Here is a 26274-nt window from a genome sequence, read left to right as displayed (position 1 = left end):
CACTGAGCTACAGAGCAAGGCTTCAACACAGCTATGCTCCTGCTGGTCTGTGAGGGTGCAGCCCTTCTTCCACCCTCATAGTGTCGCAGAAGATGTGGGTCAACACAAAGGGATACATTCTAAAACTACGGCACATATTTTAAAATCATAGTTTGATTCTGCCCTTCCTCCAAGTAACACAGAGCAGCACACATACAGTTATAACCCATTTACAACACCAACCCTCTGAGGTAGGCAACATCAAGAGGTTCTCTTTAGGCTGTGCAATGAGTGGATGATGACTGGAGTGGAAATCTGCAGACTGGACAGCCCAGGTGTAAGCCACTATGTCCTCCATACTGGCTCTCCCTGCAATGAATACTAGAAAGCATTATTCCTTCAGGTTACTCTTGGATTAATGCTTTTTTTGTTTAAGACCCTCCAGTTAGGGAAACAAGCAAAAAAAAAAAAAGGGGGGGGGTCAGTTAAGATTCAGTGACAGAGCTGGCTAGGGTTATCTGTACCATATTGCCAACCAAACAAGGATGCTTTATTCCTCACCATTTGAACAGAACAGATACTTTGTATTAATGTGTAGATTTGCATTACTGAGATGCTTGCTACACAGTCTAGATGAGATGGTGACACCACACTGGTAATTAAATTATAGTTGTCCTATTAAGTGCTGTTTGAAGGCTCAGGCAAGAGCCCCTGGAGACCATGTAATGGCCTCATAGTCAATGAAGAAGAAAAAGCAGCAGCATGAGCAGGTGGCAGGCCAGCTTCCTCACAGGAATTCACTCCATCACTAGTATCTCACCTAGATGGGGAAAACAGATAATCCCCAGCACAGCATCCCTCCAGTGGCTGTTGCTGCTGTCTATCTTATGTTTCTTTTTTTAGATTGTGAGCCCTCTGGGGACAGGGAGCCATTTTATTTATTTGTTTATATCTATATAAACTGCTTTGGAAACTTCTTTTGAAAAGCAGTATATACATATTTGTTGCATTCATATTCCTAGCACTACAATCACCTTTACTGCTCCATGCCAAAAATACATGGACTAACCAAAATAAAGGTTTTGGTTCCTCTGTTGAAAACTGAAAAGGATATCTGCCCTTGAGGAGGAACACCCATCCTGAAAAAGATTTGAACCAACTGCAAGAATATAGCCACACGGAAGATAGAGTCCTGGGGCATTCATTAACCCATTTATTGTGATGGGTGTTGGTCAGTTGCTCATTGCGTATGTGCACACATACATTCATTTTCTGCACACATGCACATATATGCATAAGAACATAACATAAGAACAGCCCTGCTGGATCAGGCCCAAGGCCCATCTAGTCCAACACCCAGTTTCACACAATGGCCCACCAGATGTTGCTGGAAGTCTACAGGCAGGATTTGAGGGCATGCCCTCTCTCCTGCTGTTACTCCCCTGCAACCAATTCTCAGGAGTCTTTGATGAAGACTTATTGAGTCATTTTGACTCAATAGTCAAAAGCTATTTGGAATTCCCAGGATAATATGTCAACTGGATCACCTTGATCCACACACTTGTTGACACTCTCAAAGAACTCCAAAAGTTTTGTCAGGCAAGATTTACCTTTGCAGAAGCCATGCTGGTTCTCTCCCAGCAGGGCCTGTTCTTCTATGTGCTTTACAATTTTATCCTTGAGGATGCTTTCCATCAATTTGCCTGGAACAGACGTTAAGCTAACTGGCCTGTAATTTCCCGGATCCCCCCTGGATCCCTTTTTGAAAATCAGTGTTACACTGGTTACTTTCCAGTCCTCCGGTAAAGAGCCTGATTGCAGGGATAAGTTATATATTTTAGCAAGGAGGTCAGCAATTTCACATTTGAGTTCTTTGATGACTCTTGGATGGATGCCATCTGGCCCTAGCGATCTGCTAGTTTTCAGTTTTTGGAGACAGTTTAGAACATCATTTCTTGTCACTGCTATCTGACTCAGATCTTTAGCCTCCATGCCCAAAAAGCCTGGTTCAGGAACAGGATGTGCTCAGTATCCTCTGCCATGAAGACAGACGCAAATAACTCATTTAGCTTCTCTGCAGTCTCCATATCCTCCTTAATAATCCCCTTCACTCCCTCATTATCCAACGGTCCAACCGCCTCTCTGGCAGGTTTCCTGCTTCTGATGTATTTAAAGAGGTTTTTGTTACTCCCCTTGATGCTTTTGGCTAAATGTTCCTCAAACTCTCTTTTCACCTCCCTCATTGTCACCTTGCATTTCTTTTACCAGAGTTTGTGTCCCTTCCTGTTCTCTTCATTTGGACAGGCCTTCCAATTTCGGAAGGAACTCTTCTTCCCTATTATTACTACTACTACTACATTTATATCCCACTCTTCCTCTAAGAAGCCCAGAGTGGTGTACTACATCCTTCAGTTTCTCCTCACAACAACCCTGTGAAGTAGGTTAGGCTGAGAGGAAATGACTGGCCCAGAATAACCCAGCAAGTATCATGGCTGAATCGGGATTTGAACTTGGGTTCCATCTTGTCTGGTTCCATCTTGGTTCAAGTGCAGCCTGTCCCTTTTGTACAGGCCTTGCTTGCCCCACAATGTATCCCAGTGCCTAACAAATCTAAACCCTTCCTCCCGGCACCATCATCTCATCCATGCATTGAAACTCCTCAGCTCTTCCTGTCTCACTGTACCTGTGCGTGGACCTTGGGGGTCCTGGACTTCAACATGCTACCTATCAGCCTAGATTTGGTTACCAGGACCTCCCGACTACATTTCCCCACATCGTTGGTGCCAACATGCACCAGGACAGCTGTTTCCTCCCCAGCACTGCCTAACAGTCTATCTAGACAATCTGTGATGTCCGCAACCTTCGCACCAGGCAGGCAAGTCACCGTGCGGTCAACACACAGGTCATAAGCCTATCTCTCTATACTTCTAATGATCGAATCGCCCGCTACAAGGAGGCCCCCACCCCCTGGAGGAGTATCCCCTGTGCGAGATGGGCTCAACTTCCATGGAAGATGTCCCTTCTAAAGGAGCATTTCCTTCTTCCTCAGACCGATGTTCTCCTTCCCCAAGACCTTCTTTCTTCCTGAGAGCAGAAGAGCTATCAGCCCTGGAGTGGGATGCCTCTATCATGTCCCTGAAGGCCTCTCTGCATACCTCTCTGAGCTTCTCCAGATCTGCCACCTTGGTCTCGAGGGAACGAACTTGTTCCCTGAGAGCCAGGAGCTCCTTGCACCGAGCACACACTCATGACTTCTGCCCATGGGGTAGCCCCCTCTCCTGCTGGCTTTCTAGCTTCATAGTGGTTTTGTTGGCTGTTTACAGTATTTAGAGATAGTTTATTAGAAGGATAGGTCTCAGCTGTAATCACCAGTTATTTAACTGTCCAAACAGCCTTTCTCAAGAATATGAGGGAGAGATCAGTAATTATATGAGGAAGGGATTTGTACTTACCTTCTCTTCTGAACTGGGCTCCTTGTGATCACAGGGGCTTGTTCCAGGCTTCCCCGCACACTTCCTGCTAAACTCCCGTAAAACTCCAACGTCCTGTTTGCTATCCCTGTTTGCTATTCTCTCGGGCCTTCACCTCTTATGTATAGAGCAGACTTCAAACTGAGACACAGGATGTGTCTCAAAGGAATGTGGGGCCCCCCACAGCCCTAATGGACTCCACCACCTCCAGGCAGGGACAAACAAAAACACAGGAGTTTGCTAGCCCTGGCAAATAACGTACACACAGACTTATCACTTAAAGAGAAGCCAGCCCCTCAAAATCTCATCTCCTCCTGTTAATTTGTTTGAAGGGGGGAAAGGCTAGATGTTCTGTTTAGAAAAGCTTGTTCACCTCCTGAAGCTAATTCTGCTCTTCCCAGAGTAGGCTTCAAACTCAAATATGCATGTACACATACATTCATTTTCTTTAGGTTGTATTTTTAATATCTGGTTTAAAGTAAATCTGGAAACTTGTTAAAACCAGAAGGTTTTCACTTCCTTGAGATTATTTTAGTGGGTTAAATCTGTGATATTTAAAGACTAGATTCATGAGAGAGTTTAAATGAGAAGTTGCAAAACTGGGATTTAGCCGAGCATCTCATCTTTTAAAGAGGATTTTCTTTTTGGTTGGCATTTTCACTAAAATGTAATTGTTTACCTCCATTTGGTGTATGAGCAAGTGCTCAGTTTTCATACAGTGACTTTTTTTAAGGGTAGATTACATTTAATTATTCAAAACATTTATATTCCATTGCTCCAGTACAATACTGCCTGGGTCAGTGCACAATTTAATAGATAATAATACATTATTATTCTTTATTAAATTATGCACTTACCCAAGCAGTACTGTACTAGATAATATAATACAGTAATAACAACTTATTTCTTGGTCACTCCATAACAATTGTTCTCTGGTCACAAATAAAGTAACAGACATTTGAATATGTATATATTTATTATAATTCATATCCTGCCTTTCTTCAGCATAGTCAAGGTGGCATAACCTAGGATTCCTAGGGGGTTTCCCATCTAGGCACCAACCAAACCTAGACCTGCGCTGTTGCTTCATGAGCATCCACATAGCATATGAATGTTTCATACACTTACTATTCTTTACATTTCCTTTCCTTGCAAACTTGGCCCTTTCTTCATGGGCTTCTAGCAGAATGTGTACATGTATCTGCCACTTTCTTTGCCTACTTAATCTGATAAAGCAGACTCTTGCATACTAGATCAAATGCCACAATAAACTTAAGGTTTTAAGGCACCAGAAAGCTCTTGGGTTTGGGGGGTGGTTCTTGTTGTTGTTTAAGTGAACAGCCTTGGAAGTGGTGTTCACTGGTTAAATCTAACACAATGGCATTTTCCTTCTTTTTACAAAATTCCAAGGCGGCCGCTGTCACACTAGGTCACTGAGCCATTAAACCCAGGGATTTGCATCAAGCCCATCTGCTCCCTGCAGAGAGTCAGAGCCTATAGGTCTTGAGGGAATAAAACCTGTACTCTGGAAGTCTCTCTACAGTACAGGGCCAGAGGACTCCCCACACTCACACAGGAAAGGGATGGTGAGAAACAGATGGTGGAACTGTTGTGGGAAGCAGGGAAAGAGATTAGAGTACCAACAACAAGATAAAAAGGTTAAGAAATAAAATGGGGGAGAGGGAACAATCCTAAAATGTTGGGAAACATAAGAATGAGACAAAGAATAATGGTTTAATGTTAAATGTTGGATTTATCCAGATTACCACCTAATAGAGTATTCTATGGAAAAAGGAAATCGCTTGTGTGTCTACATAGAAAAGACAGCACACAGAAATTTGCAGATGTCTTCTTGTATGCAATGCAGGTGAACCTCACCATTAACGGATCCAACATCTGCAGTTTTACATCTCCGTGGTCGAACTACATGCTGAACTACAACTCCTAACCCTAACCCTCTTGCATGCATATGTGTACACACACACACACACACACACTCTCTCTCTCTCTTAATAGCACTAGTGCTGTTTCTTCCCTTCTGTGCAGCAGTTCCTACCAATAGTTCCAACACGTTTCTGGATCTATTGTTCCAATAGTAATTTCTGAGCAAGTTGAATACTTAAAAAAAAAATCCTATCAGCTCAGCCAATGGCTAGTGAGAACAGCCCTGCTGGATCAGGCCCAAGGCCCATCTAGTTCAGTATCCTGTTTCACACAGTGGTCCGCCAGATGCCGCTGGAAGCCTACAGGCAGGAGTTGAGGGCATGTCCTCTCTCCTGCTGTTACTCCCCTGCAACTGGTACTCAGAGGCATCCTGCCTTTGAGGCTGGAGGTGGCCTATAGCCCTGCAACTAGTAGCAGATAATAGACCTCTCCACCATGAAGTTAAAGCCATCCAGGTTGTTGGCTGTCACCACATTTGGTGGCAGAGAATTCCACAAGTTGATTATGTGTTGTGTGAAAAAGTACTTCCGTTTGTTGGTCCTAGATTTCCTGGCAATCAATTTCACAAGAAGACCCCCTGGTACTAGTGTTATGTGAGAGGGAGAGGAATCTCTCTCTATCCACTTTCTCCACTCCATGCATGAGTTTATAGACCTCTATCATGTCTCCCCAGCAGTCGACTTTTTTCGAAGCTAAAAAGCCCCAGGGGTTGTAGTCTTGCCTCATAAGAAAAGTGCTCTAGACCCCTGATGATCTTGGTTGCCCTCTTCTGCACCTTTTCCAGTTCTACAATGTCCTTTTTTAGATGTGGTGACCAGAATTGTACACAGTACTCCAGGTGTGGCCGCACCATAGTTTTGTATAAGGGCATTATAATATTAGCAGTTTTATTTTCAATCCCCTTCCTAATGATCCCTAGCCTGGAACTGGCCTTTTCCACAGCTGCCGCACATTGAGTCGACACTTTCAACAAGCTGTCCTCCACGACCCCAAGATCCCAGTCCTGGTCAGTCCCCAACAGCTCAGTTCCCATCAGCGTATACTTGAAGTTGGGGGTTTTCGTCCTAATGTGCATCACTTTACACATGCCAACATTGAACCGCATTTGCCATTTTGTTTTCCACTCACTCTATTTGGAGAGATCCTTTTGGAGCTCCTCACAATCCGTTTTGGATTTCACTACCCGGAAGAGTTTGGTATCATCTGCAAATCTGGCCACATCGCTGCTTACCCCTGCTTCTAGATCATTTATGAATAAATTAAAAAGCACCAGTCCCAGTACAGATCCCTGGGGGCCCCACTTCTTACTTCCCTCCATTGTGAAAACTCTCCATTTATACCTACCCTCTGTTTTCTGTCTTTCAACCAGTTAGCAATCCACACAAGTACTTGTCCCTTTATTCCATGACAGCTAAGTTTCCTCAGGAGTCTTTGATGAGGAACTTTGTCAAAAGCTTTTTGGAAGTCCAGGTATACTATGTCAACTGGATCACCTTTATCCACATACTTGTTGCCACTCTCAAAGAAGTCCAAAAGGTTGGTGAGGCAAGATTTACCTTTGCGGAAGCCATGCTGGCTCACTCCCAGCAGGGCCTGTTCTTCTAGGTGCTTTACAATTTTATCCTTGAGGATGCTTTCCATCAATTTGCCTGGAACGGACGTTAGGCTAACCGGCCTGTAATTTCGCAGATCACCCCTGGATCCCTTTTTGAAAATCAGTGTTACATTTGCTACTTTCCAGTCCTCCGGTACAGAGCCTGATTGCAGGGATATATTATATATTTTATAACTCACGTTGAAGTCAGCACTCTGACAACAGTGAACAGCAATAAATGTTTCAAAGGCGATATTCTGTATTTCATTCATACATCTTTCCCCATTCTCCCTATGGTTCCCCACCCCACCCCCGATTAGGAGAACAAAGAGGGAGGGGGAACAGCCGTTTTCTGCAAATCTACATTTTCTATGTGAATTTCGCTCTTGACAACCATAGTAACTGTCCATAGATAGCATACTATCTAATAGTACCCGTCAAGAAGCAAATATATACACAGACACTGGAATGGGTTGAGCTCCTACAAAAGCAGAGTGGCATCCAGATTTTAATCTTTCAGAGACTATAGCCCTGTTCACACATTATGTTCAACACACGTACAATCTGTGTGCATTGTACACACATACAGCTATTCACGTTATGGTCAACAGACACACAGCAGTACACTTCCCGTCGGTGGTCTTTATTTGAGAGGCCTATATCCACGATTTCTTTGAAAGTGAGTGCATATACCAACATTCACACCAACACACATGTACCTGTGCACAGACATGTGCAATGTAATGTCTGAAAAGGGTGCATGTGGTAATAAATACCTACAATCTAAATGTATAATATGAGCAATAGCTTGCGTGCCCCTCCCTGACAGTTCACTTCGAAGGCCACATTTTACACAGTACTACATTTTGTCTCCCGGGATAACTGAAACAAAATGAGGAAGGAAACTTAGCATGAAAATATACAAGCATAAATACACAAGTGGAAACATACATTTTAGCATAAATACACAAGTGGAAACATAAATTTTTAATAACAATGGGGAGCCGGGCTGGGGGAGGAGGATCTGCACAAAAGCCATACAGCTTCTGATTTAAACAAAATGGTGGAGGGGTGGGAGAGACTTCTGGTTTTTTATCTGTGTGAGGTCTTTGTATTTTTGGCAATACATTTCCAAAGAGGGGAAACTGGGTTTGTTTCTTAACAATTAAGCCATTTTGTGTGCAAGTGTGGGGCTAAGATTTAAAAGCTCTCTTAGAAGATCAGCAACATCTTGTTTTTGTGGGTTTTTTCATCATCCTTTGTCATTCCTGTGCTTGTAGACTGGGAGCTCTTTTGGGGCAGCAAACTCTCTTTTTTCATTTGTTGGCTTTGTAAACTGCTTTGAAATCTTTTCTTGTTTAAAAGCGGCATGCAAATAAGATTTAATAATAATCTGCACGTGTTCAAACAGGATCTATCTATATATTTAATTCTCTAAGACGTACCCGTGGCTAATCCCATGTGTGGCAGCTCTCACGAGAGTTTGCGAGGAATAGCGACAGGCACAGGCAGGAGGGGGGGAAATGGTGGCGGTGGCAGCTGGGCTGGAAAAAGGTGGGGGTGGGTGGCCGGTCAGGGGGCAGAAAAAATGGCCGGCTGGGAGGAAAACAGGGGCTGGCGGGCAGGGAAGTGGCAGCAGTGAAGAAGGATGGCCCACACTGGGGCAGCTGAAGAACGGCCAAGCGGACAGTGGAGAGGGCAGCACAGCCTCCCTCTCCGGCCCGCCTGCCGGCCAAAAGGAAGGCACCAGAGCTGCTGAAGAATGGCAAAGCAAGCAGCGGAGAGGGCGGTGCAACCTCCCTCTCTGGACCCATCTGACCAGCGAGCCGGGGGTGGGGGTGGGAGAAAGCGGGAGAACTAGAGGCGCAGATGCCCTGTGCCCAGTTCAGCTAGTTAGCATTAAACCCCTAAGCAGACCTAACACTACTTGAGACTCACCAAGCAAAATGCAGCTGCCCCGAGACTCTGAAATGCACTCCCTGCCGAGATAAGAGTCTCCCCATCTCTGACAACTTTTAAAAAGTAGCTAAAGACTTATCTCTTCACCCAGGCTTTTTAATTTGACTGTGGTTTTAAATTGTTTTATGGTTTTTATCTTCTGTGTTTTAACAGCTTTATGTTGTTGTAAGGTGAAAGGTTGATGAAATGTTGGGGCGGTATACAAATTTTATAGATTGATCAATAAATTGGCGGTGGCTTACAGGGCAGGTGGGTACCGAAGAGATCCTGGAGCTCATTTTCAAGGACTTCTGCACTGGTAAATGGTAAGAGCAAGAGGCAAGAGCAGCCATAGGTAAGAGCGACTGATTGATCAATCAATCAATCAATCAATCAGCCTTCTATGATGGCTGACTAGGGATCAATAAGTCTTCCATTTTTTCTGCCTGTCTGGGAAACAGTGGTGAATCAAGCACCTGGTAGGCCACCATGCATTAAAGTAAAGTTGTGCCACTGAGTTGGTGTCGTCGCTTGGCGAGTCATAAATTGTGCAGACCTATAGTTAATAACTCCAACTATAAGTCTGGGTTAAAACCTGGATGAATAGACAACAAAAAATATTTATATACGGCTTTTTGACAAATGTTTCCAAAAGTGGTTTACATAGAGAAACAACGAACAAATAAATAAGATGGATCCCTGTCCCCAAAGGGCTCACAATCTAAAAAGAAACATAAGACAGACACCAGCGACAGTCACTAGAGGGATGCTGTGCTCGGGATGGATAGGGCCAGTTACTCCCCTGCTAAATAAAGATAATCACCACATTAAAAAGGTGCCTCTTTGCTCAGTTAGCAGGGGTAACCTACAAGGGTAGACAACCTAGAAGTTACAACTGAAGCTACTAACAAATATGTATTATTTATTTGTTTTGTTTTGCCAAATAGATGGTGGCAAAACAGTATATACCTCAAGGCTGCAATTCAGAGAAGCACACAGCAAGATCTGCACGCACACTAGGATTTTCATCTCTCTCCCCTGCCTCGAGACCTCACAAACTTAACTGGGGTGCAGAAGAGCAGTATAGCTCTGACATACCTTCCAAACTCAACAAACGACTGCTTCTGCAAGCCTTAAATTCCTCTCAACCAGGACTGCAAACCAGGATTTATCATAGTTTGATCTCAAATCATAGCCTGGTTCAGACATTATAAAATTGCACCAGTGAAGCTGTGAACCATGGCGCGAGGGAGAGGAAGTCCTGCCCCCACTGAATCAATCACCCTTGCACCCTGCCGCTCATGCTTGCAGCGCAGCTTAGCTGAAGAGGGAAGTTCCCTAAGCATGGCAATGGGTGCTTCCATGATTGCAAGGCTGGATCGATCCAACCTCGCAATCACGGAAGTGCCTGCCATCGTGCTTAGTGCTCTCCCCTCTTCAAACAAGCCACACTGTAAGTGTGAGCGGCGGGGTGCAAGGGTGATTGATGCTGCAGAGGCAGGGCTTCCTCTCCCTCTTTGCACTGCTGTACATGGCTACAACAGTGCGGTTTTATAACATCTGAATTCAGGCTCATGATCTGCACAAACCGGACTAATAAAATAGCAAAACTGTGGGTTACTGCTAGCCCAGGTATGAAAGCTTCTGATCTCCATAGATGAGAGGAGAGTGCATGAACCCAAAGTTTGTGTTTCTATGGTTAAACCAGGGTAGGCAAACCTGGCCCTCCAGCTGCTGTTGAACTACAACTCCCGTCTTCCCCAGCCAAGTTTGCCCACCCCTAGGCTAGACTATAGTTTAGCATTATGGCTGTATACTGTTTGTTCCTCCATAGTTAAAGTGACACACACTCACTTGCACACACACCCCTGTGCAAATAAAAGCGAGTGAGCATGCAATCCAGGTTCAGCAACTGTCCATACAGTTATACGAGTGGATTTGGATTTTGGTGGTTTGTTTGCCTGAGCAGGCATAAAACCACTGCTCAGACTGAACTGAAATACGGGTAAGAGGACCTCAGACACAGATACCACGCAATCCCTTTTCACTGTATCCATCTGTTCCAAGATTTGCTCCAAGTACAGGATAAACAGGCTGCTTTCATGCCCTAGCCCTGTAATCAGCAAGGGAAATATACTGACTATGAGGCACAGAAGCCTTCCTGCCCCCTGCAGGCCTACATAACGGAATGTTGTCACACAAGACCCCTTCACCCCAAAACATATTTGAAACACCAGAATGCATGAGCTCTTTTGCTTACCACAGAGCCAAGTGATAAGCAAGTCTTTGCCCAAGTCTCTCTCCGTCTCTCTCTCATACACACACATGATCCATAATAGCACTGAAGGTGCCACATGCTGTGCAAATGTTGTGCAATTTGCACCAAGCAGTAAATCCTGCCAGAATCAATGGATGCAATCAAACTAGCATCAGCAACGTCTCTTGCCAGAATCATCAACCTTCCTTCCTCATAACTGTTATATCAAAAGGACAGTCTAGTTTGATGCTACTTCCCACCACCATCTTCCCTAGCAAGAGTAAATCCAATTCTGGGGCTATTGGGCCTATGTATGCAGGAATAAATGGTCACTACTGGTCCAATTTATGCAGGAATGGGTTTGATCACAAAAGAGGCAGAGGTCCGTTTTAGTTCCCAGCAGTCTGACACCTAGATTTCCCGGCTAGTATAAAATGAAGACTCTCTGCTGCGAAACATAAACTCTATCTACAGCCTTTGCTGTTCGATCCTTTGCAAGCCAGCTGCGTAATACCACTTCAGCATCGAGTGTGGGAATAGCATATTTCCTTCTCTTTGGTAAGATGGACACAACTGCCATACTTTTACACAAAAAAGGGTGGGGTGAGGGGACCTTCTTGCGGCTGGCACAAAATTTATACAATACTTTATAAACAAACCCTGATTCTTTTAACGATGTGAATACTGGGAGAGATCAGTTGCATTACCCCGGCGATATGCCAACAATGACCTTGGAACGAAGGCATGAGTTCAATGAACACCTTACAATGGGACTGCCACCATAATGGATAGGCTGACATGGCTCAGAAATACAGTCTCTCTTAGTAAAAGATCAGCATGGTTACTGATTTATTATCAACTGCTTCTCTGCTTTCTCACTTTACTCTTCTTTTCTTCTCTAGACATGTTTTTAGCTGTGTTCCCCTCCCTTAGCACCCATCTTTTGGTGAATGCACTTTCAGGACCCCACAAAAATACTGGCCAACCAAGGCAAACCAGCAGCAGCCAAGCCAGGAAGACATTAGATCAGGCCTGCTCAACTTCAGCCATCCTGCAGTTGTTGGCCTACAACTCCCATAATCCCTGGCTATTGGCCACTGTAGTTGGGGATTATGGGAGTTGTAGTCCACAAACAGCTGGCGGGGGGACACACAAAGTTTATCAGGCCTGCGTTAGATGCTTCTACATCAAAACAACATGAGACTGATTCTTGGGGTGTTGAGCTTATTTAGAAGCCACTTATTCCATCTGCTTAACATGCAGAAGGCCCCAGGTTCACTCTCTGGTATCTCCAGGTAAGGCTGGGAAAGACTCCTGCCTGAAACCTTGGAGAGCCACTGCCCGTCAGTGTAAACAATTCTGAGCTAGATGGACCAATGGTCTGACTCAGTATAAGGCAGCTTCCCATGTTCCTATGTTCAGCGTATGTTCTCAATGGAAAGGGAAAGGCACACTCAGCTGCTTAAACATCCTTTCCAGTAATCTATACACGATTTTTGAACTTGTCAGTTTGTGCATGGATGTAATGTTAAGGGCAGCTTTGGAGTGTGGTTCTGAGCCACACTACCTTGGTTCAGGACTTAAACTGCGAACTGTAGAATAGACCCACCCCCGCTAAAAAAAGTTAAGTTCAATCAAATTCCCCCCGGCCCCACAAGAGATTCCTTTTTTAAACAAGAGAGTTTATTCTTAGTGCGAAATATTTGGCTTCCATTTGTAGAAACAATCATGGCCAAGAATGCCCAGTTGAAGCAAACTTGGAAGACTCAAAAGTAAGGAAGAGCATAAAGACATGATGACAGTTCAGCAGGCTCTCAGCCAGTAGCCAATGAAAAGAACAGCCTGAGAATTCTACCCCTCAGATCTTTCCCCTGCAAACGGCATATATCACTTTCCTGTCTGACAGTTGTGTTAAGAGAGAAAAGTGATCGATGTAGTTTATAACCAGGTGTACAGACCCACATGAATGTCTCAAAGGAACAGGAAGTGCAGATGCTGGACACAGGCAGAACTGGCGAGAAGAAACAAGGGAGTTGCAGTGGCCATTACAAGGAGGGAGAAGCATAGAGTCCTGGAAAACATCTTTAAAATACCACACATCAACCCATAAATGAATTCTGTCGGCTATTTTATACTACCTGAAGCCTGGACAGATCCCAAAGGGCTTAGGGGTGAGGACTTTGGGTTTGCAAAGCAGCTTAACAAATCTCTGTTGGAAAACTGTCATAAGAACATAAGAACTGCCCTGTTGGATCAAGCGCAAGGCCCATCTAGTCCAGCATCCAACACAGTGGCCCACCAGATGCCTCTGGGGAGACCACAGGCAAGAGGTATGTGCATGCTCTCTCTCCTGCTGTTGCTCCCCTGCAACTGGTATTGAGAGGCATTGTGCTTCTGAGGCTGGAGATGGCCCACAGCCATCAAACTAGTTGCCATTGTTAGACTTGTCCTCCATGAATCTGTCTAAGTTCCTTTTAAAGCCACCCAAGCTGGTGGCCATCACCACATCCCATGGCAAGGAATTCCACAGATTAATTATGCGCTGTATGAAAAAGTACTTCCTCTTGTCAGTCCTAAATTTCCCAACCTTCAGTTTCATGGGGTGACCCCTGGTTCTAGTGTTGTGAGAGAGGGAGAAACATTTCTCTCTGTCCAGCCTCTCCACTCCATGCATGATTTTATATACTTCGATCATGTCTCCCTTCCCACAAACTGTGGGGGCTCCAATTTTAAGAGGGCTCACTGAGTATAAAGTGCTCCTTCAATTCCACACTGACCACACTATTTTTGATAGTTCAGACTTGACACTGCATATGCTCCAAGGCTGACTTCCAATAGTGGCTGACCCCCTAACAAAGCACTCGCAGAAGGACATCACACTAGCGCAAAACTGTTATACCAGCTACTTGCACCAAGTTTGAAGCTTACATTCCAGAGTAGTGTTGCACTCCTACAAGCACCCTTGCATTTGCACAATAGCAGCACAACCTGCGATATGCCTCATCTGTCTTAAAGAGAACCTCCATACAAAAGCACTACAGTGCATAAACAAAATTCCAAACATCCCTGGTTTTGTTTTGTTTTAAACTGCAATTGAACAATCTTCTTGTGCTAGAGCAATGTTTTTTTGTTATGCAAGTGCTTCGTCAGTCTGAATATCAGCTACTGCCAACTGTTTCTGAGATTCAGTCCTGGTAGCTCTGGCTTGCGTTAAATCCTGACTATGGGTTGCCATTGGTGCTTGTGTGCAAAGGAGCTAGTGAAGCATGTCCACATGCTTTTAGAGCATTTAGCTCTGGGGCTTTTTAGAATCTGAGGCTTTTTCAATTGGAAAAGAGGAGACTATGGGGGGACATGATAGAGGTGTATAAAATTATGCATGGAGTAGAGAGAGTGGAAAGAGAAATTTTTCTCCCTCTCTCACAACACTAGAACCAGGGGTCATCCCATGAAACTGAAGGCTTGGAATTTTAGGACCAACAAAAGTAAGTACTTTTTCACACAGCAATTAATCTATGGAATTCTCTGCCACAAGATGTGGTGATGGCCACTCGCCTGGAGGGCTTTAAAGGGGGCTTAAACAAATTCATGGAGGACAGGTCTATCAATGTTCTGAGGGCTATGGGCCACCTCCAGCCCCAGAAGCGAGATGCCTCTAAATACCAGTTGCAAGGGAACAACAGCAAGGGAGAGGGCATGCCTTCAACACTTGGGCTTCTCAGAGGCATCTGGTACACCCCTGTGTAACAGGATGCTGGACTAGCTAGGCCCTTGGTCTGATCCAGCAGGGCTGTTCTTATGTTCTATATTCTTAAATGCTTTTGCCTAATCCTGCAGGACACACACAGACACAAAGACAGACACAGGTTATAGGCTGGCCCTGCTTTTGTGGCTGGCAGCCCACACTATAGGGGGCATCAGCCAGATGTTGGCACCTTGTAAAATCAGCGTCCTGTTTTTGAAGCAGAGCACAGTATACTTGCCTTCCACATGCTTTTGATCAAGTCCCACTTAGCACAACAGTAACACAGAGTTAATCCAGAAAGCTGTCAAGAGCACTTGCCCTCAGTCTGCAGTGTAGCCAACAATTTCATTTTTTAAATAATATGGTCCAGCTTATTGTTGGCAACAAGGCAGCAGAAGGAAGAGGTTCTGCAGCTGAAATCACAATTCTCCTGTCTCTCTTTCACCTTTTGGATGACTGAAATGTCGCATGGCTGACGCACTCGAAAACACTCCTCCAACACGATTCTGGGGCAGGGGTCTCTGGCGTGGCTGTTCAAGGGAAGCAGCCTGCTCACATACACTATAAAAGCCTGTCCTTCATGCCCTTCATGCATTGGCTAGCAAGTGAAGTAAGCCAGACAGCATACATCTTCTCTGGCTTCCCATTTCCCCAGTGCCAAACTAATTTTAGCTAGGAAAACTGCAAGTGACATTACATATAACCAGTCTTGTATTTGAAATTGGAGAGAGATAAAGTGTTGCAAGACTACTCACCAGACAGAGGATCTTTGCCGATTAGTAAGACGTTTGGCAAGCTCATTATGATCAGCTGCTGGAGGACCTCCTAAACAGAGAGAGAATAATAAAAACTAACGTCAGTCTCTGAAAACACCCCACTCCACTGGTAATTAAATGTCACCTCAGATGAGCAAACCACAACCTTGGATAAGCAATATATTTGTATGTGGAAGCAGCATCAAAACTCACCAGGCTCTTGGAACATCTTTGCACACTTAATTGAGAATTGGATTATTATAATCCACACACAGAGCGAACCTAAGCACCCAGGACAGGAGAAGATGAGACTTGCTCTTAGTAGGGTCACTTGCTATGGTTCCAAGTGTGCTCTGCTGTTTTGAGCCTAGAGCAGAGTTAGCTAGACTAGACTGGTTCTCATTTCCTTACCAGATCCAGTTTCAACGACTGCTATTCAGTTCTAAATTTCTTGACATTTTAAAGTAAAGTGTGCAGTCGAGTAGGTGTCGACTCCTGGTGACCACAGAGCCCTGTGGTTGTGTTTGGTAGAATACAGGAGGAGTTTACCATTGCCATCTCCCGCGCAGAATGAGATGATGCCTTTCAGCATCTTCCTAAATCACTGCTGCCTGATATAAGTGTTTCCAATAGTCTGGGAAACATACCAGCGGGGATTCAAACAGGCAACCTCTGGTTGCTAGTCAAGTAATTTCCCCGCTGCACCATTAGGTGGCTTTCTTGATGTTTTGGCCCTCTCTATTAGGCTGAACACCTTCAGTCTGCCAAAGTTTTTCTCTTAACTAAGCTTCAGGTTACTTGTTTTATGCCTCTGTCTTCTCTTGGGTGCTTGCCCTTCTCCCTAGAATTCATTGCTTCTAACATTTGAACATGTGAAACTACCCAAGTAGGATCACCAGTCCATTACCTTCATATTGTATATACCAGGGCAAACTTGTCCCTCTAGCTGTTGTTGAACTCCCATCTTCCTTAGTGGCTGGGGCTGATGAGAGTTGTAGTTCAAAAACAGCTGGAAGGACAGGATTGCCCATCCCTGATCTATACTGACAGTGTTTCTCCAGGGTGGTTCTTCCCAGGCCTACCCTGAGATGTCAAAGATTAAATCTGAGATCTACTACAAGCAAAGCTCATGATCTACCACTGAACTAAGGCCCCTTCAGTGTCTCTACCACAAGTCGTATTTCTATATAAATATTTGTTGTATTCATATGTGTTTAAACAGCATTTTAAAGCACCTCTCTTCTCCCCATGATGTTATCTTTTTAGACTGAAAACCTGTGGGCAGCATTTGTTATTTTAAATACAATTGTTGTACAATGCCTAACCGTTCATGTGCTCTAGAAAGAATATTATTGACTATAAATGTCTCAAAGTGACAACTGAATGTGGAATAGCACTCAATAAGACTATGTCCAGTTTCAAGTACTCTAATCCTCTGTGCAGCCACCTAATGGGGCAGCAGGGAAGCAACTTGCCTAGGGAACAAGAGGTTGCTGGTTCAAATCCCCACTGGTATGTTTCCAAGACTATGGGACACACCTATATCGGGCAGCAGCGATATAGGAAGATGCTGAAAAGAATCATCTCATACTGCATGGGAGATGGCAATGGGAAACTCCTCCTGTATTCTACCAAAGAAAACGACATGGCTCTGTGGTCATCAGGAGTTGGCATCAACTCAATGGCACAACTTTACCTTTACCTTTAATCCTCTGTGGAGAGAGGTCTCATGGTGTAGCCACATGAAGAACAGGTGCAACTTTGTTGGCTGATGTTGTCCCCTGCTGAGCAAAGAGGCATCTTTTTAAAGTGGTGATTCTCTTTATTTAGCAGGGGGGAAGAAACTGGCCCTATCCATCCCTGGCACAGCATTCCTCCAGCGGCTGTTGCTGGAGTCAATCTCATGTTTCTTTTTTAGATGAACCCTCTGGGGACAAGGAGCCATTTTATTTATTTATATCGATGTAAATCGCTTTGGGAACTTTGGTTAAAAGCGGTATACAAAAATTCATCATATTCATATTCTAGGTAACAATGCTGGTGAATGAAGGAACATATTTTTCAGCTGCTCCACCATTCACATGAATCTATGTGGGATTTAGAGTGTTTGAACTGGGTTAATAAGTATTGGGTACACAGATTTTGCTCTATAGTTTTATAGACATTCACCATTCTTACTACAGTATGTTGATCAGCACATACTAACTACAGAAGTCATTTTGGTAGCTCTCGTACATTTGAATAGAAGGAAGAGTCAATTGAGCCCGCTCCCCTTTAAAAGCAGCTCATCAAGGTCAATTAGGATCAGAGATTTGAGCAAGCAAAATTTGCTTAGCACAGTCACTTTAAAGTCAATCTCAGTCTTGGATAAGTCTCAAGAAAATAGATTAAATTACCAGTGGGAACGTTATTTAACAAGGTTGAAGAAAAATGTAAGTGAGAGCATATAGGCAATAGCTTGATTTTCATGTGGTATACTGGGGAAAAAAGGGGAAAAAATATGTATCACAAGCATGGCATAACTGACCTCACACTGGTACAAAATGAAGACTTTGCTCTTCATACCTAAGGATTCCTAAAGTCAACTCACCATATATGTTACAACTGATGTCAGAACTTCTGTTAATGCTTAAGTTTACTGCGACTACTACAGATTTTAGAATTACCGTGATAAATGCCTGAAAATGCTGACATTTAGATCTCAAGGTTAATTGAGCACTTTACTGTTCAAAATAGGTTCTGACACAGTACATCATATCACAAATGTGTGTTTAAACACACACACACACACAAAATCCCTGCTTTGCTGAGTCAGTCTCCATACACTATTTCCCAGATGTTAGCAAAGCAAAGACAGGTAAGCCTCATTTTCAAACCAGGCAAAACACATTAGATTTCACAAGAAGTCTGATTAATCACTATAGTATCTGTTACTTTATATTGATATTTCCCTATTAGAAGATCTTTTTTCACATTACCATAAACAATTAGTTACCTCTTAATCATCCCTTGCTATTACTTGCTATCAATGTCAAATCTCTTTCCCAGAAGGGATATTTATTTCTGTAATCCATTGAAGAGACAAAAATACATACATAATTATTACCATCATTGCACTGGACTCAGCTTTAAATACTTTCCCTATGTATTCAGTCACTTATGCTGAAAACGTTGCCCAATCAACTAACTTATTTCTCGCCCTTGTAAGTGCATTATATCCATAAGTCAGTGCAAGAGACAAAGCAGTGAACTTTTGAAGGAACCAATTCCCCCTCTCTAGTCAACAATCCTCCTGAGTAACAAAATGCTTGCGTAACAAGCAAAATAGCATGGGCACAAGAAACATACATAGTTGCACTAAAATGGGGATTGTGTAATTGTCCTATATCACTATTAATGCTTTTGTACATAAGTTTCCTGTAAAATGAATGGATCATGCCACAGGTTGCATCAATGAAGAACAAGTGCAGGCATGCTTGCGGTTGCACAACACTGGTCTTGAGAGAGCTGGTCTTGTGGTAGCAAGCATGACTTGTCCCCATAGCTAAGCAGGATTTGCCCTGGTTGCATATGAATGGGAGACTTGATTTGTGAGCACTGTAAGGTATTCCCCTCGGGATGAAGCTGCTCTGGGAAGAGCAGAAGGTTTCAAGTTCCCTCCCTGGCTTCTCCAAGATAGGACAAGATTTTTAGGAGGAGAGCTGGTCTTGTGGTAGCAAGCATGACTTGTCCCCATAGCTAAGCAGGGTCTGCCTTGGTTGCATATGAATGGGAGACTTGATGTGTGAGCACTGCAAGATATTCCCCACAGGGGATGAATCCACTCTGGGAAGAGCAGAAGGTTTCAAGTTCCCTCCCTGGCTTCTCCAAGATAGGGCTGAGAGAGATCCCTGCCTGCAACCTTGGAGAAGCTGCTGCCAGTCTGAGAAGACAATTCTGAGCTAGATAGACCAATGGTCTGACTCAGTATATGGCAGTTTCCTATGTTCTTATGTTCCTATGTTACTCTGAAATACAGTTTCAAGACTTTGAGCAAGTAGCAAGCACAACAGCTTTGCACTAGTGCATAGTCCTTCCTTAGGTGCTTCATTACTATACAACACTGGAAGGACAGATCCATTCCTGACCTTCAGATTTGGATAACTGATATGTGTTTCCTGCTGGCATTTGAATCATTTTTTTTAAAAATGGAATTGGAAAGAGAAGTTTTAGCAATTTGGTCTAATTTTAATGAACTGTTTACAACTGAAAGAGCAGTACCCTTGGAAGGGTTCCCCTTCACCACTCATTATTAACAGAATTAGCACTACTTGTATACCATGAACATAATCAAGGGTTCCCACCCCTCTTTTGTGTTTCTGTTTTCTTTTTCATTAGACTATGTAAATATTCATATGGCATTTTTTCCTGTTTCATTTGAAATAAAGAGCAATTTGTGGGGGGAGTGCCTCATTAGCCAGGAAGACAACCAGTATCCCTAATACAAATATTTAGCTACAATACTCATAATTTACTGTGTCGATACTGGATAATAAAATCCAATACAAATAATTTTCTACACATCACTAAAGCATGTATATATGCCATGAATCAGAACTTGGTCAAATCTGAGTTAAAAGAAAAACACTTTGCTTTGAATGACATCTTTGATAACAGTACAAAGAACTATTCTCAGTGATGCTGCAAAAGATATTCCGTTTGAGTGTTGTGGTTTTAAGACTTGTACAGAGAAAAAAAATCTTTCAGCAAAGACTTCAACTTTGTCCATTCCACTACTCATAGGTATCTCCTACAAACTGGGCAACGAACAACAACAACAAATATTTATTAAACCGCTTGACACCGACTTGATGGCACACTTTACCTTTTCAACAAAAGTTTCCAAAGCAGTTTACATAGAGAAATAATAAGTAAATAAACTAGCTTAGCTGGTACAAAGCATCTGCGTGCTAGTACTTGATAGCTCCCCTCACCTCAGAGATCTTTCCACCCTCACCTGAGCCGCACTCCTGCTCGTCCTCAATCCACCCCATTGCTTCCATTCCCCTCACCCCTCTTGGTCACTCCTCCATCCCTTAATTCCATCCCCCTCATCCCTCTTGGTCCCGGCTGCAGCATTGCTGGTGCCTATTGGCCAAGTTGCAGCCCCCTATCCCCAGAGACCTCACCACCCTCAACCGAGCCCCGCTCCTGCTCCTCCCCACAGCAGCAGCAGCGGCGGCTCACTGGGCCCTTCCTCACTGCCACCATGGCTATTCGTTCCCTTCAGGCAGATGACAGGCCTGGGCCCATCCTTTGCCTCCCTCTGCCAATGGCCATGGTAGCCCCAAAGAGCAGCAGTGGTTGACTGGGCCCTTCCTTGCTGCCAATAGGCACCACCATGGCTGCTTGTTCCCCGCAGGTCACTGACAGGCTCGAGCCCATCCCTTGCCCTTCTTTCTTTCTCTCTTCCCCTCCCTTCTTTCTCTCTCCTCCACTTGCTCTTCTCCACTGTCTTTCTTCCCCTCCCTTCTTTTTCTCTCTCTTTCTCTCTCTCCCTTCCTGAGTTAACAGATCTTGTTCATCTTGTTTCCTCATCTAATTCACACAGCGGCAGCCTCCCTCTCCCTCTCCTTTCCTCCCTCACGACCCCTCTCTTAGCAGACACCTGCTCACTATCCATATCTATATCTATATATTCCTCTCCTCTATAATCAAGAACATCTTCTGACCAGCAACAGTTTTATTCCAACTGACCTTAACCATCACAGGCTCCTCCCCTCCATCTGCACACGGAATCCTCACTGCTCAATCACCATGGTGCTTCTGCTCTCACAGGCTCGTCCTCCCTATCTGCATATGGAATCCCCACTGCCCAATCAGGTGCTTCTGCTTGCAACTCTCTGGAGAGCTGCCACACGCGGGATTAGCCACGGGTATGTCTTAGATAATTAAATATATAGATAAGATGGATCCCTGTCCCCAAAGGGCTCACAATCTAAAAAGAAACATAAGAGAGACAGCAACAACAGTCACTGGAGGTACGGTGCTGAGGGTGGACAGGGCCAGTTACTCTCCCCCCTGCTAAATAAAGAGAATTGCCATATTAAAAAGGTGACTCTTTGCCCAGTTAGCAGAAGCTTTTTAAGTGGTGGCACACATAAATTTGGAAGGGAGGGGGTAACTGCTCCTGTTCAAGCCCCTTCGTTATATTTCTTTTTAGACTGTGAGCCTCTTTGGAACAAAGAACCATCTTACTCATTTTGCGAAGTTTAACACTTTGAGAACTTTTTTTTTTTTTTTTGCAGAAAAGCAGCATAACAACAACAACAACAGTGCCTCAGTATTGGGGCACAGGCAGGGCATGCTCCTGTGTTTTAAGGGAAATTTGTAGCTCACATTATCTTCAAAAAGGGCCAGATGTGTGCAAATAAAGAATAAATAAAATAAAATGCATCTTTTAAAAGCCCATTTCAAAATGATTCCAGCCAGGGAAAAGCAAACTGAGCTGCTCATCATCAACACATACTTCATTCAATAGAGATCAGTCACAAAGACACCTTACACATCATATCGTACATGCTGGGTGGAGTTTATCACACTTTTCCTGCCTGGACATATTGTGGCTTGCCTCCAGGGAAAATGTAATTTCCCCATAATAGAAGTAGAACCCTGGGGCAGGGGAGATGTCTGTGTTTTATTCCTTCTGTAAGGAGAAGAGTACTAATTGCATGGCTCTTGCTCATAACTAAAATAGATTGCCTGTAACAAGGCCTGAGAGGTAATTTGGCATCAAGATTTCTCTTCTCTTCACTCCTAATCTAGGAATCATAGAAAGCATCACTAAGATTCTGGCAGAACAGTTGTTAGAACACAGATGGCTGAAATTCTAATAGCCCCCTCTTCCCCACCAGCTTGCATCTCATGGTTCGCTCCGAGGTTGTCTTAAGAGCAATAGATTCCATGCCATGGGATTATCAGCACATGAATTATTTAAGAGCACACCATTTGAATCCATTCAAGACCACTTCATTAAGGCTTCATATGCATAACTCCACCCCATCCTCAACCCCACTGCTGGTAAATATTGTATTTCTCCACTGTTTATATTTTTAAAATCCCTGTTAACTCTTGTTTGATTAAATTAAATTAATTTTCCCTCTAGCTCTTTTTATCTTCCATTTTTAATTTCTCTGTATTTGCCTCCTCCAACATTGTGCACTACTGGTGAATCTCTTGATAAGCTTCAGGTCCCTGCCCCCCTTTACACATCTTCATGATTTTTCTCTCATTGTTCCTTATTTATAGAATTCATTGCCAAATGTTACTTGCTTGATTTTTATTTTATTTTTTACATTTTTATATCCTGCTCTTCCTCCAAGGAGCCCAGAGCAGTGTACTACATACTTAAGTTTCTCCCCACAACAACCCTGCGAAGTAGATTAGGCTGAGAGAGAAGTGACTGGCCCAGAGTCACCCAGCAAGTATCATGGCTGAATGGGGATTTGAATTCGGGTCTCCCTGGTCCTAGTCCAGCACTCCAACCACTACACCATGCTGGTTCTCTTCCTGTGTTCAGAAAAATGTCTTACGACTCATCTGTTTAAGTGAGCTGATGATGTAAGTTTGTATGGCTTTTTATTTTGGCTTTTTCGTGAGACGGGTGGAGGAGGCCCTAGCCTCTTCCCCTTCTTGGGGTAGATGCCCACAGAGGCTAGCTCACGAACAGGACAGGTAATTGAGTCAGCTGAGATCCTTCTTCAAGGAAACCTCCGCCTGACCCAGGGCTCAGTGTCCAAGCATGAGAGTGACAGGCCAAGGGGAGACCCCCAGACAGCTTATGAGAGGGATCATCTGAGTGGAGAGGAGATAAGTGAGCTGGCCTGGCAAATCTGTCCTGATTCCAGTCCCTCACGAGAGTGTCAGGACATGGGTGCTCTGAACAGAGCAGGGGTAGTTTCTGGCTCGTGGCCCCAGGTCCCCACCTTTGCTTGTTAAAAAATAGAACAGACCTCCCCATACTCCTTCCCTGTGTGGACCTGCAAGCACCCAGAGGACATCTAGACGCCCCTCTACCCCATCCCTAGTGCTCTTGGAGGAATGGATCAAGCCACAAACCTCTCTGCCCATTCAGGACTCCTGGCTCCCATTCCGCACCTTCGCCTTATGCAGATCTGCAGGCATGGGGATGGACGGGAGAAGGGAGCCCCACCCACTCTCTGGATAGTACTGCAGCAGGTGGTTTCTGTTCCGGGGGGGGGGGGGGGGGCTGGAAGGGATATGCATGTGCACATTGATGTGCAGACATAAAGGGGGCACAGTGTCAATGTGCTATCCTGAGGAACACATTCCTAGTTTTGGGGAGCACAGGCAAGCTCCCCTCTCCCATCAGGCTGGGCCTGGGGTCTTCCAACAAAGGATAGTTTAGAAAGCAAAATAAATGGGGGGGGGAGGCATGTGCACCCTTTACTAAAGAGCCTACAAAGCCCTGCTGCCAGCCATACTTGGTTGTAACACGGTTTCTTCTGTACACTTCCATACAACAAACAGAGCTACCACCACCAGTAGCGTTTCAGTCTATCTCTGCCCCGAGAGATATCTATTTAGATCAAAAGAGCTTCCAGGAACAATCACATAATATGACTGCATAGTTGGAAGCCATTAGGTTTTATTGTATTTCTCCGAACAAGCTATTATTATTAGATATGCTCTCAGTTGAGGTTGTATTCCATTTGGTTGGGCATTACATTCAACAATGGCTATTGTAATTCAATGCCCTCACAAAGTTAATGTTTGGTGCACCCTCAAGCTATGTGTGCCTATATTTTTATTTAGATGCACACACAAAATATAGTTGGCTCATGATATGATTAATCACCTAGTTTCTAAGATGCCATCTTGATCTCTTTCTTCTGCACACCAGCACATACTCTTCTCTAGCATTTACTTGCAAATTTTTATTATTTTTTTTAAAGGAGGCTGCCATTTTCCAGGGCTGCTTGGAAGCTTTGTAGAAGTTATTCTGGGTATATCCAAGCAAAACCTCAAGCATGTGTTACATGGACATCTGGTGTAGCTAAGCTCCCAACTAGTATGAAGTCTATTTGGGGGTTCATAAGCAGCTGAGCTTGCACAGAAAAAGCTTGAAAAGCAACACTGAGCTAAACCACAAACATCACTTGTGAATACTAAACCACAAACAGCTTCAGACATTAACCACAGCATCAGCAAGACCCGAGAAATTCAATCTTGCATCCTTAAACTACATGTGCAATTTCTCCTGCATTACATCAGATCCTAACGTCTTGCAGATGGTTTAAAAATATCAATCCACAAAGGTTAGAATGAACAGAGCTAACAAAAATAAAATGTCATCCCTGTGCAGACTTAAAAGGTACTAAATAAATTATTCACAGGGTGCCATCCCACTGGCTATTGTAATTCAATGCCCTCGCCAAGTTAATTCCATTTGTTAATTGCCCAGATGACAGTACCAAGCAAACTCCTGATATTCACAGAATTAATTGTCTTTAAAAGTACACATGTGCGCACAAGAGATCATAAGATCACACACTGCTATTTATTGACAGATTATGGCTTCAACTTTAAAATGCCATAGTAAACACTGAGATGTAAACTCGGTCAGACCTTTATTCTTCCTCTTATTGTCCAGTATGAGTGGCACCAGCAATCCAGGATTTCAGGCAGTTTCCCAGGCTTGCTACCCTACCAGAGACATTTGGAGATGCCAAAAACTGAACCCAGGCTCTTTCATATATGAAGCATGCGCTCAACCATTATGCAGTGGCTTTCAGATAAGCAATGGGCCCAACAAGATATCCAAGGGAGTATCTTACACCACTACCCTTGTGTTACTCCAGTATTCTTAGCATTTCATATTAGCCGAAGTAGACCACAGATTTCCCAGTCCACTTTAACATCATAATGGGTTGCATCCTAAGAATGTCCTCCACGGAATTAGCTATCTTTACATCCCATTTATACAAGGCGAGGTGGTGGTTCCTCTTCCACCCTTCTCTCTGAAGCTCTGCAATCCTTGAAAATCCACTATGCAAAGGAGGAAGCTCTGAAGTTACAACACACACAGTACAGAACTGTTCAGATGTTACTCAATAGACCTTTTCAGGTATGAAGACGACAACTATTTATACAGTGTATTGCTTTTCAACAAAAGTTCCCAAAGTGGTATTCCCTTTATCCAGGCTTGCTTGCTTGCTTGCTTGATCAATCAATCAATCAATCATATTTTTATACCGCTTGATATATACATCTCTAGGTGGTGTACAAAATTTAAAACAATATTTTAAAATCAGCACAGATTAAAATACACAAAACAATTAAAACAGTAGCATAAAACAGAAATAAAAATAGGAGCATAGGTATTCTCTTTATGCAGGGAAGAGTGGGATTGCACTCATCGGTCATACCCCACCCCATGTTCAGAAGTCCAAAAGGGGCTTCCCTGTGTAGAGGCTGAAGTGTAATTCTCCATAAATTTAGTATTCACAAAGAGTTAATGTCTGAAAAGGGTTAGAAGCCTTGACATATTCAATTTCCAGGTATGAAAAGCATTCATGGTTTCCTCTCTGTGT

The 26274-nt window shown here is 43.8% G+C and overlaps 1 protein-coding gene across 7 annotated transcripts in view; it reads right to left on the bottom strand.

Annotated features, from left to right (window-relative positions):
* The window catches only part of CCDC88C (coiled-coil domain containing 88C), a 154278-nt gene that overhangs the window by 85145 nt on the left and 42859 nt on the right, over positions 1 to 26274 (bottom strand). For 4 of the 7 annotated variants that reach the window (XM_053284259.1, XM_053284261.1, XM_053284260.1 and 1 more), the window contains exon 4: positions 15683 to 15752. In XM_053284259.1, the coding sequence (XP_053140234.1) occupies positions 15683 to 15752 (70 nt within the window). Of the gene's footprint in view, positions 1 to 15682; positions 15753 to 15895; positions 15938 to 20546; positions 20694 to 21418; positions 21563 to 26274 lie in introns of those variants that run through there. The other 3 variants (XM_053284262.1, XM_053284264.1, XM_053284263.1) reach the window with 3 other exon arrangements.

This window comes from Hemicordylus capensis, chromosome 1 (genome assembly GCF_027244095.1).
Source record: "Hemicordylus capensis ecotype Gifberg chromosome 1, rHemCap1.1.pri, whole genome shotgun sequence".
NCBI classification, from domain to species: domain Eukaryota; kingdom Metazoa; phylum Chordata; class Lepidosauria; order Squamata; family Cordylidae; genus Hemicordylus; species Hemicordylus capensis.
The sequence above is the reverse complement of the archived record's forward strand: the minus strand, read 5'-3'. Positions and strand labels throughout refer to the sequence as shown.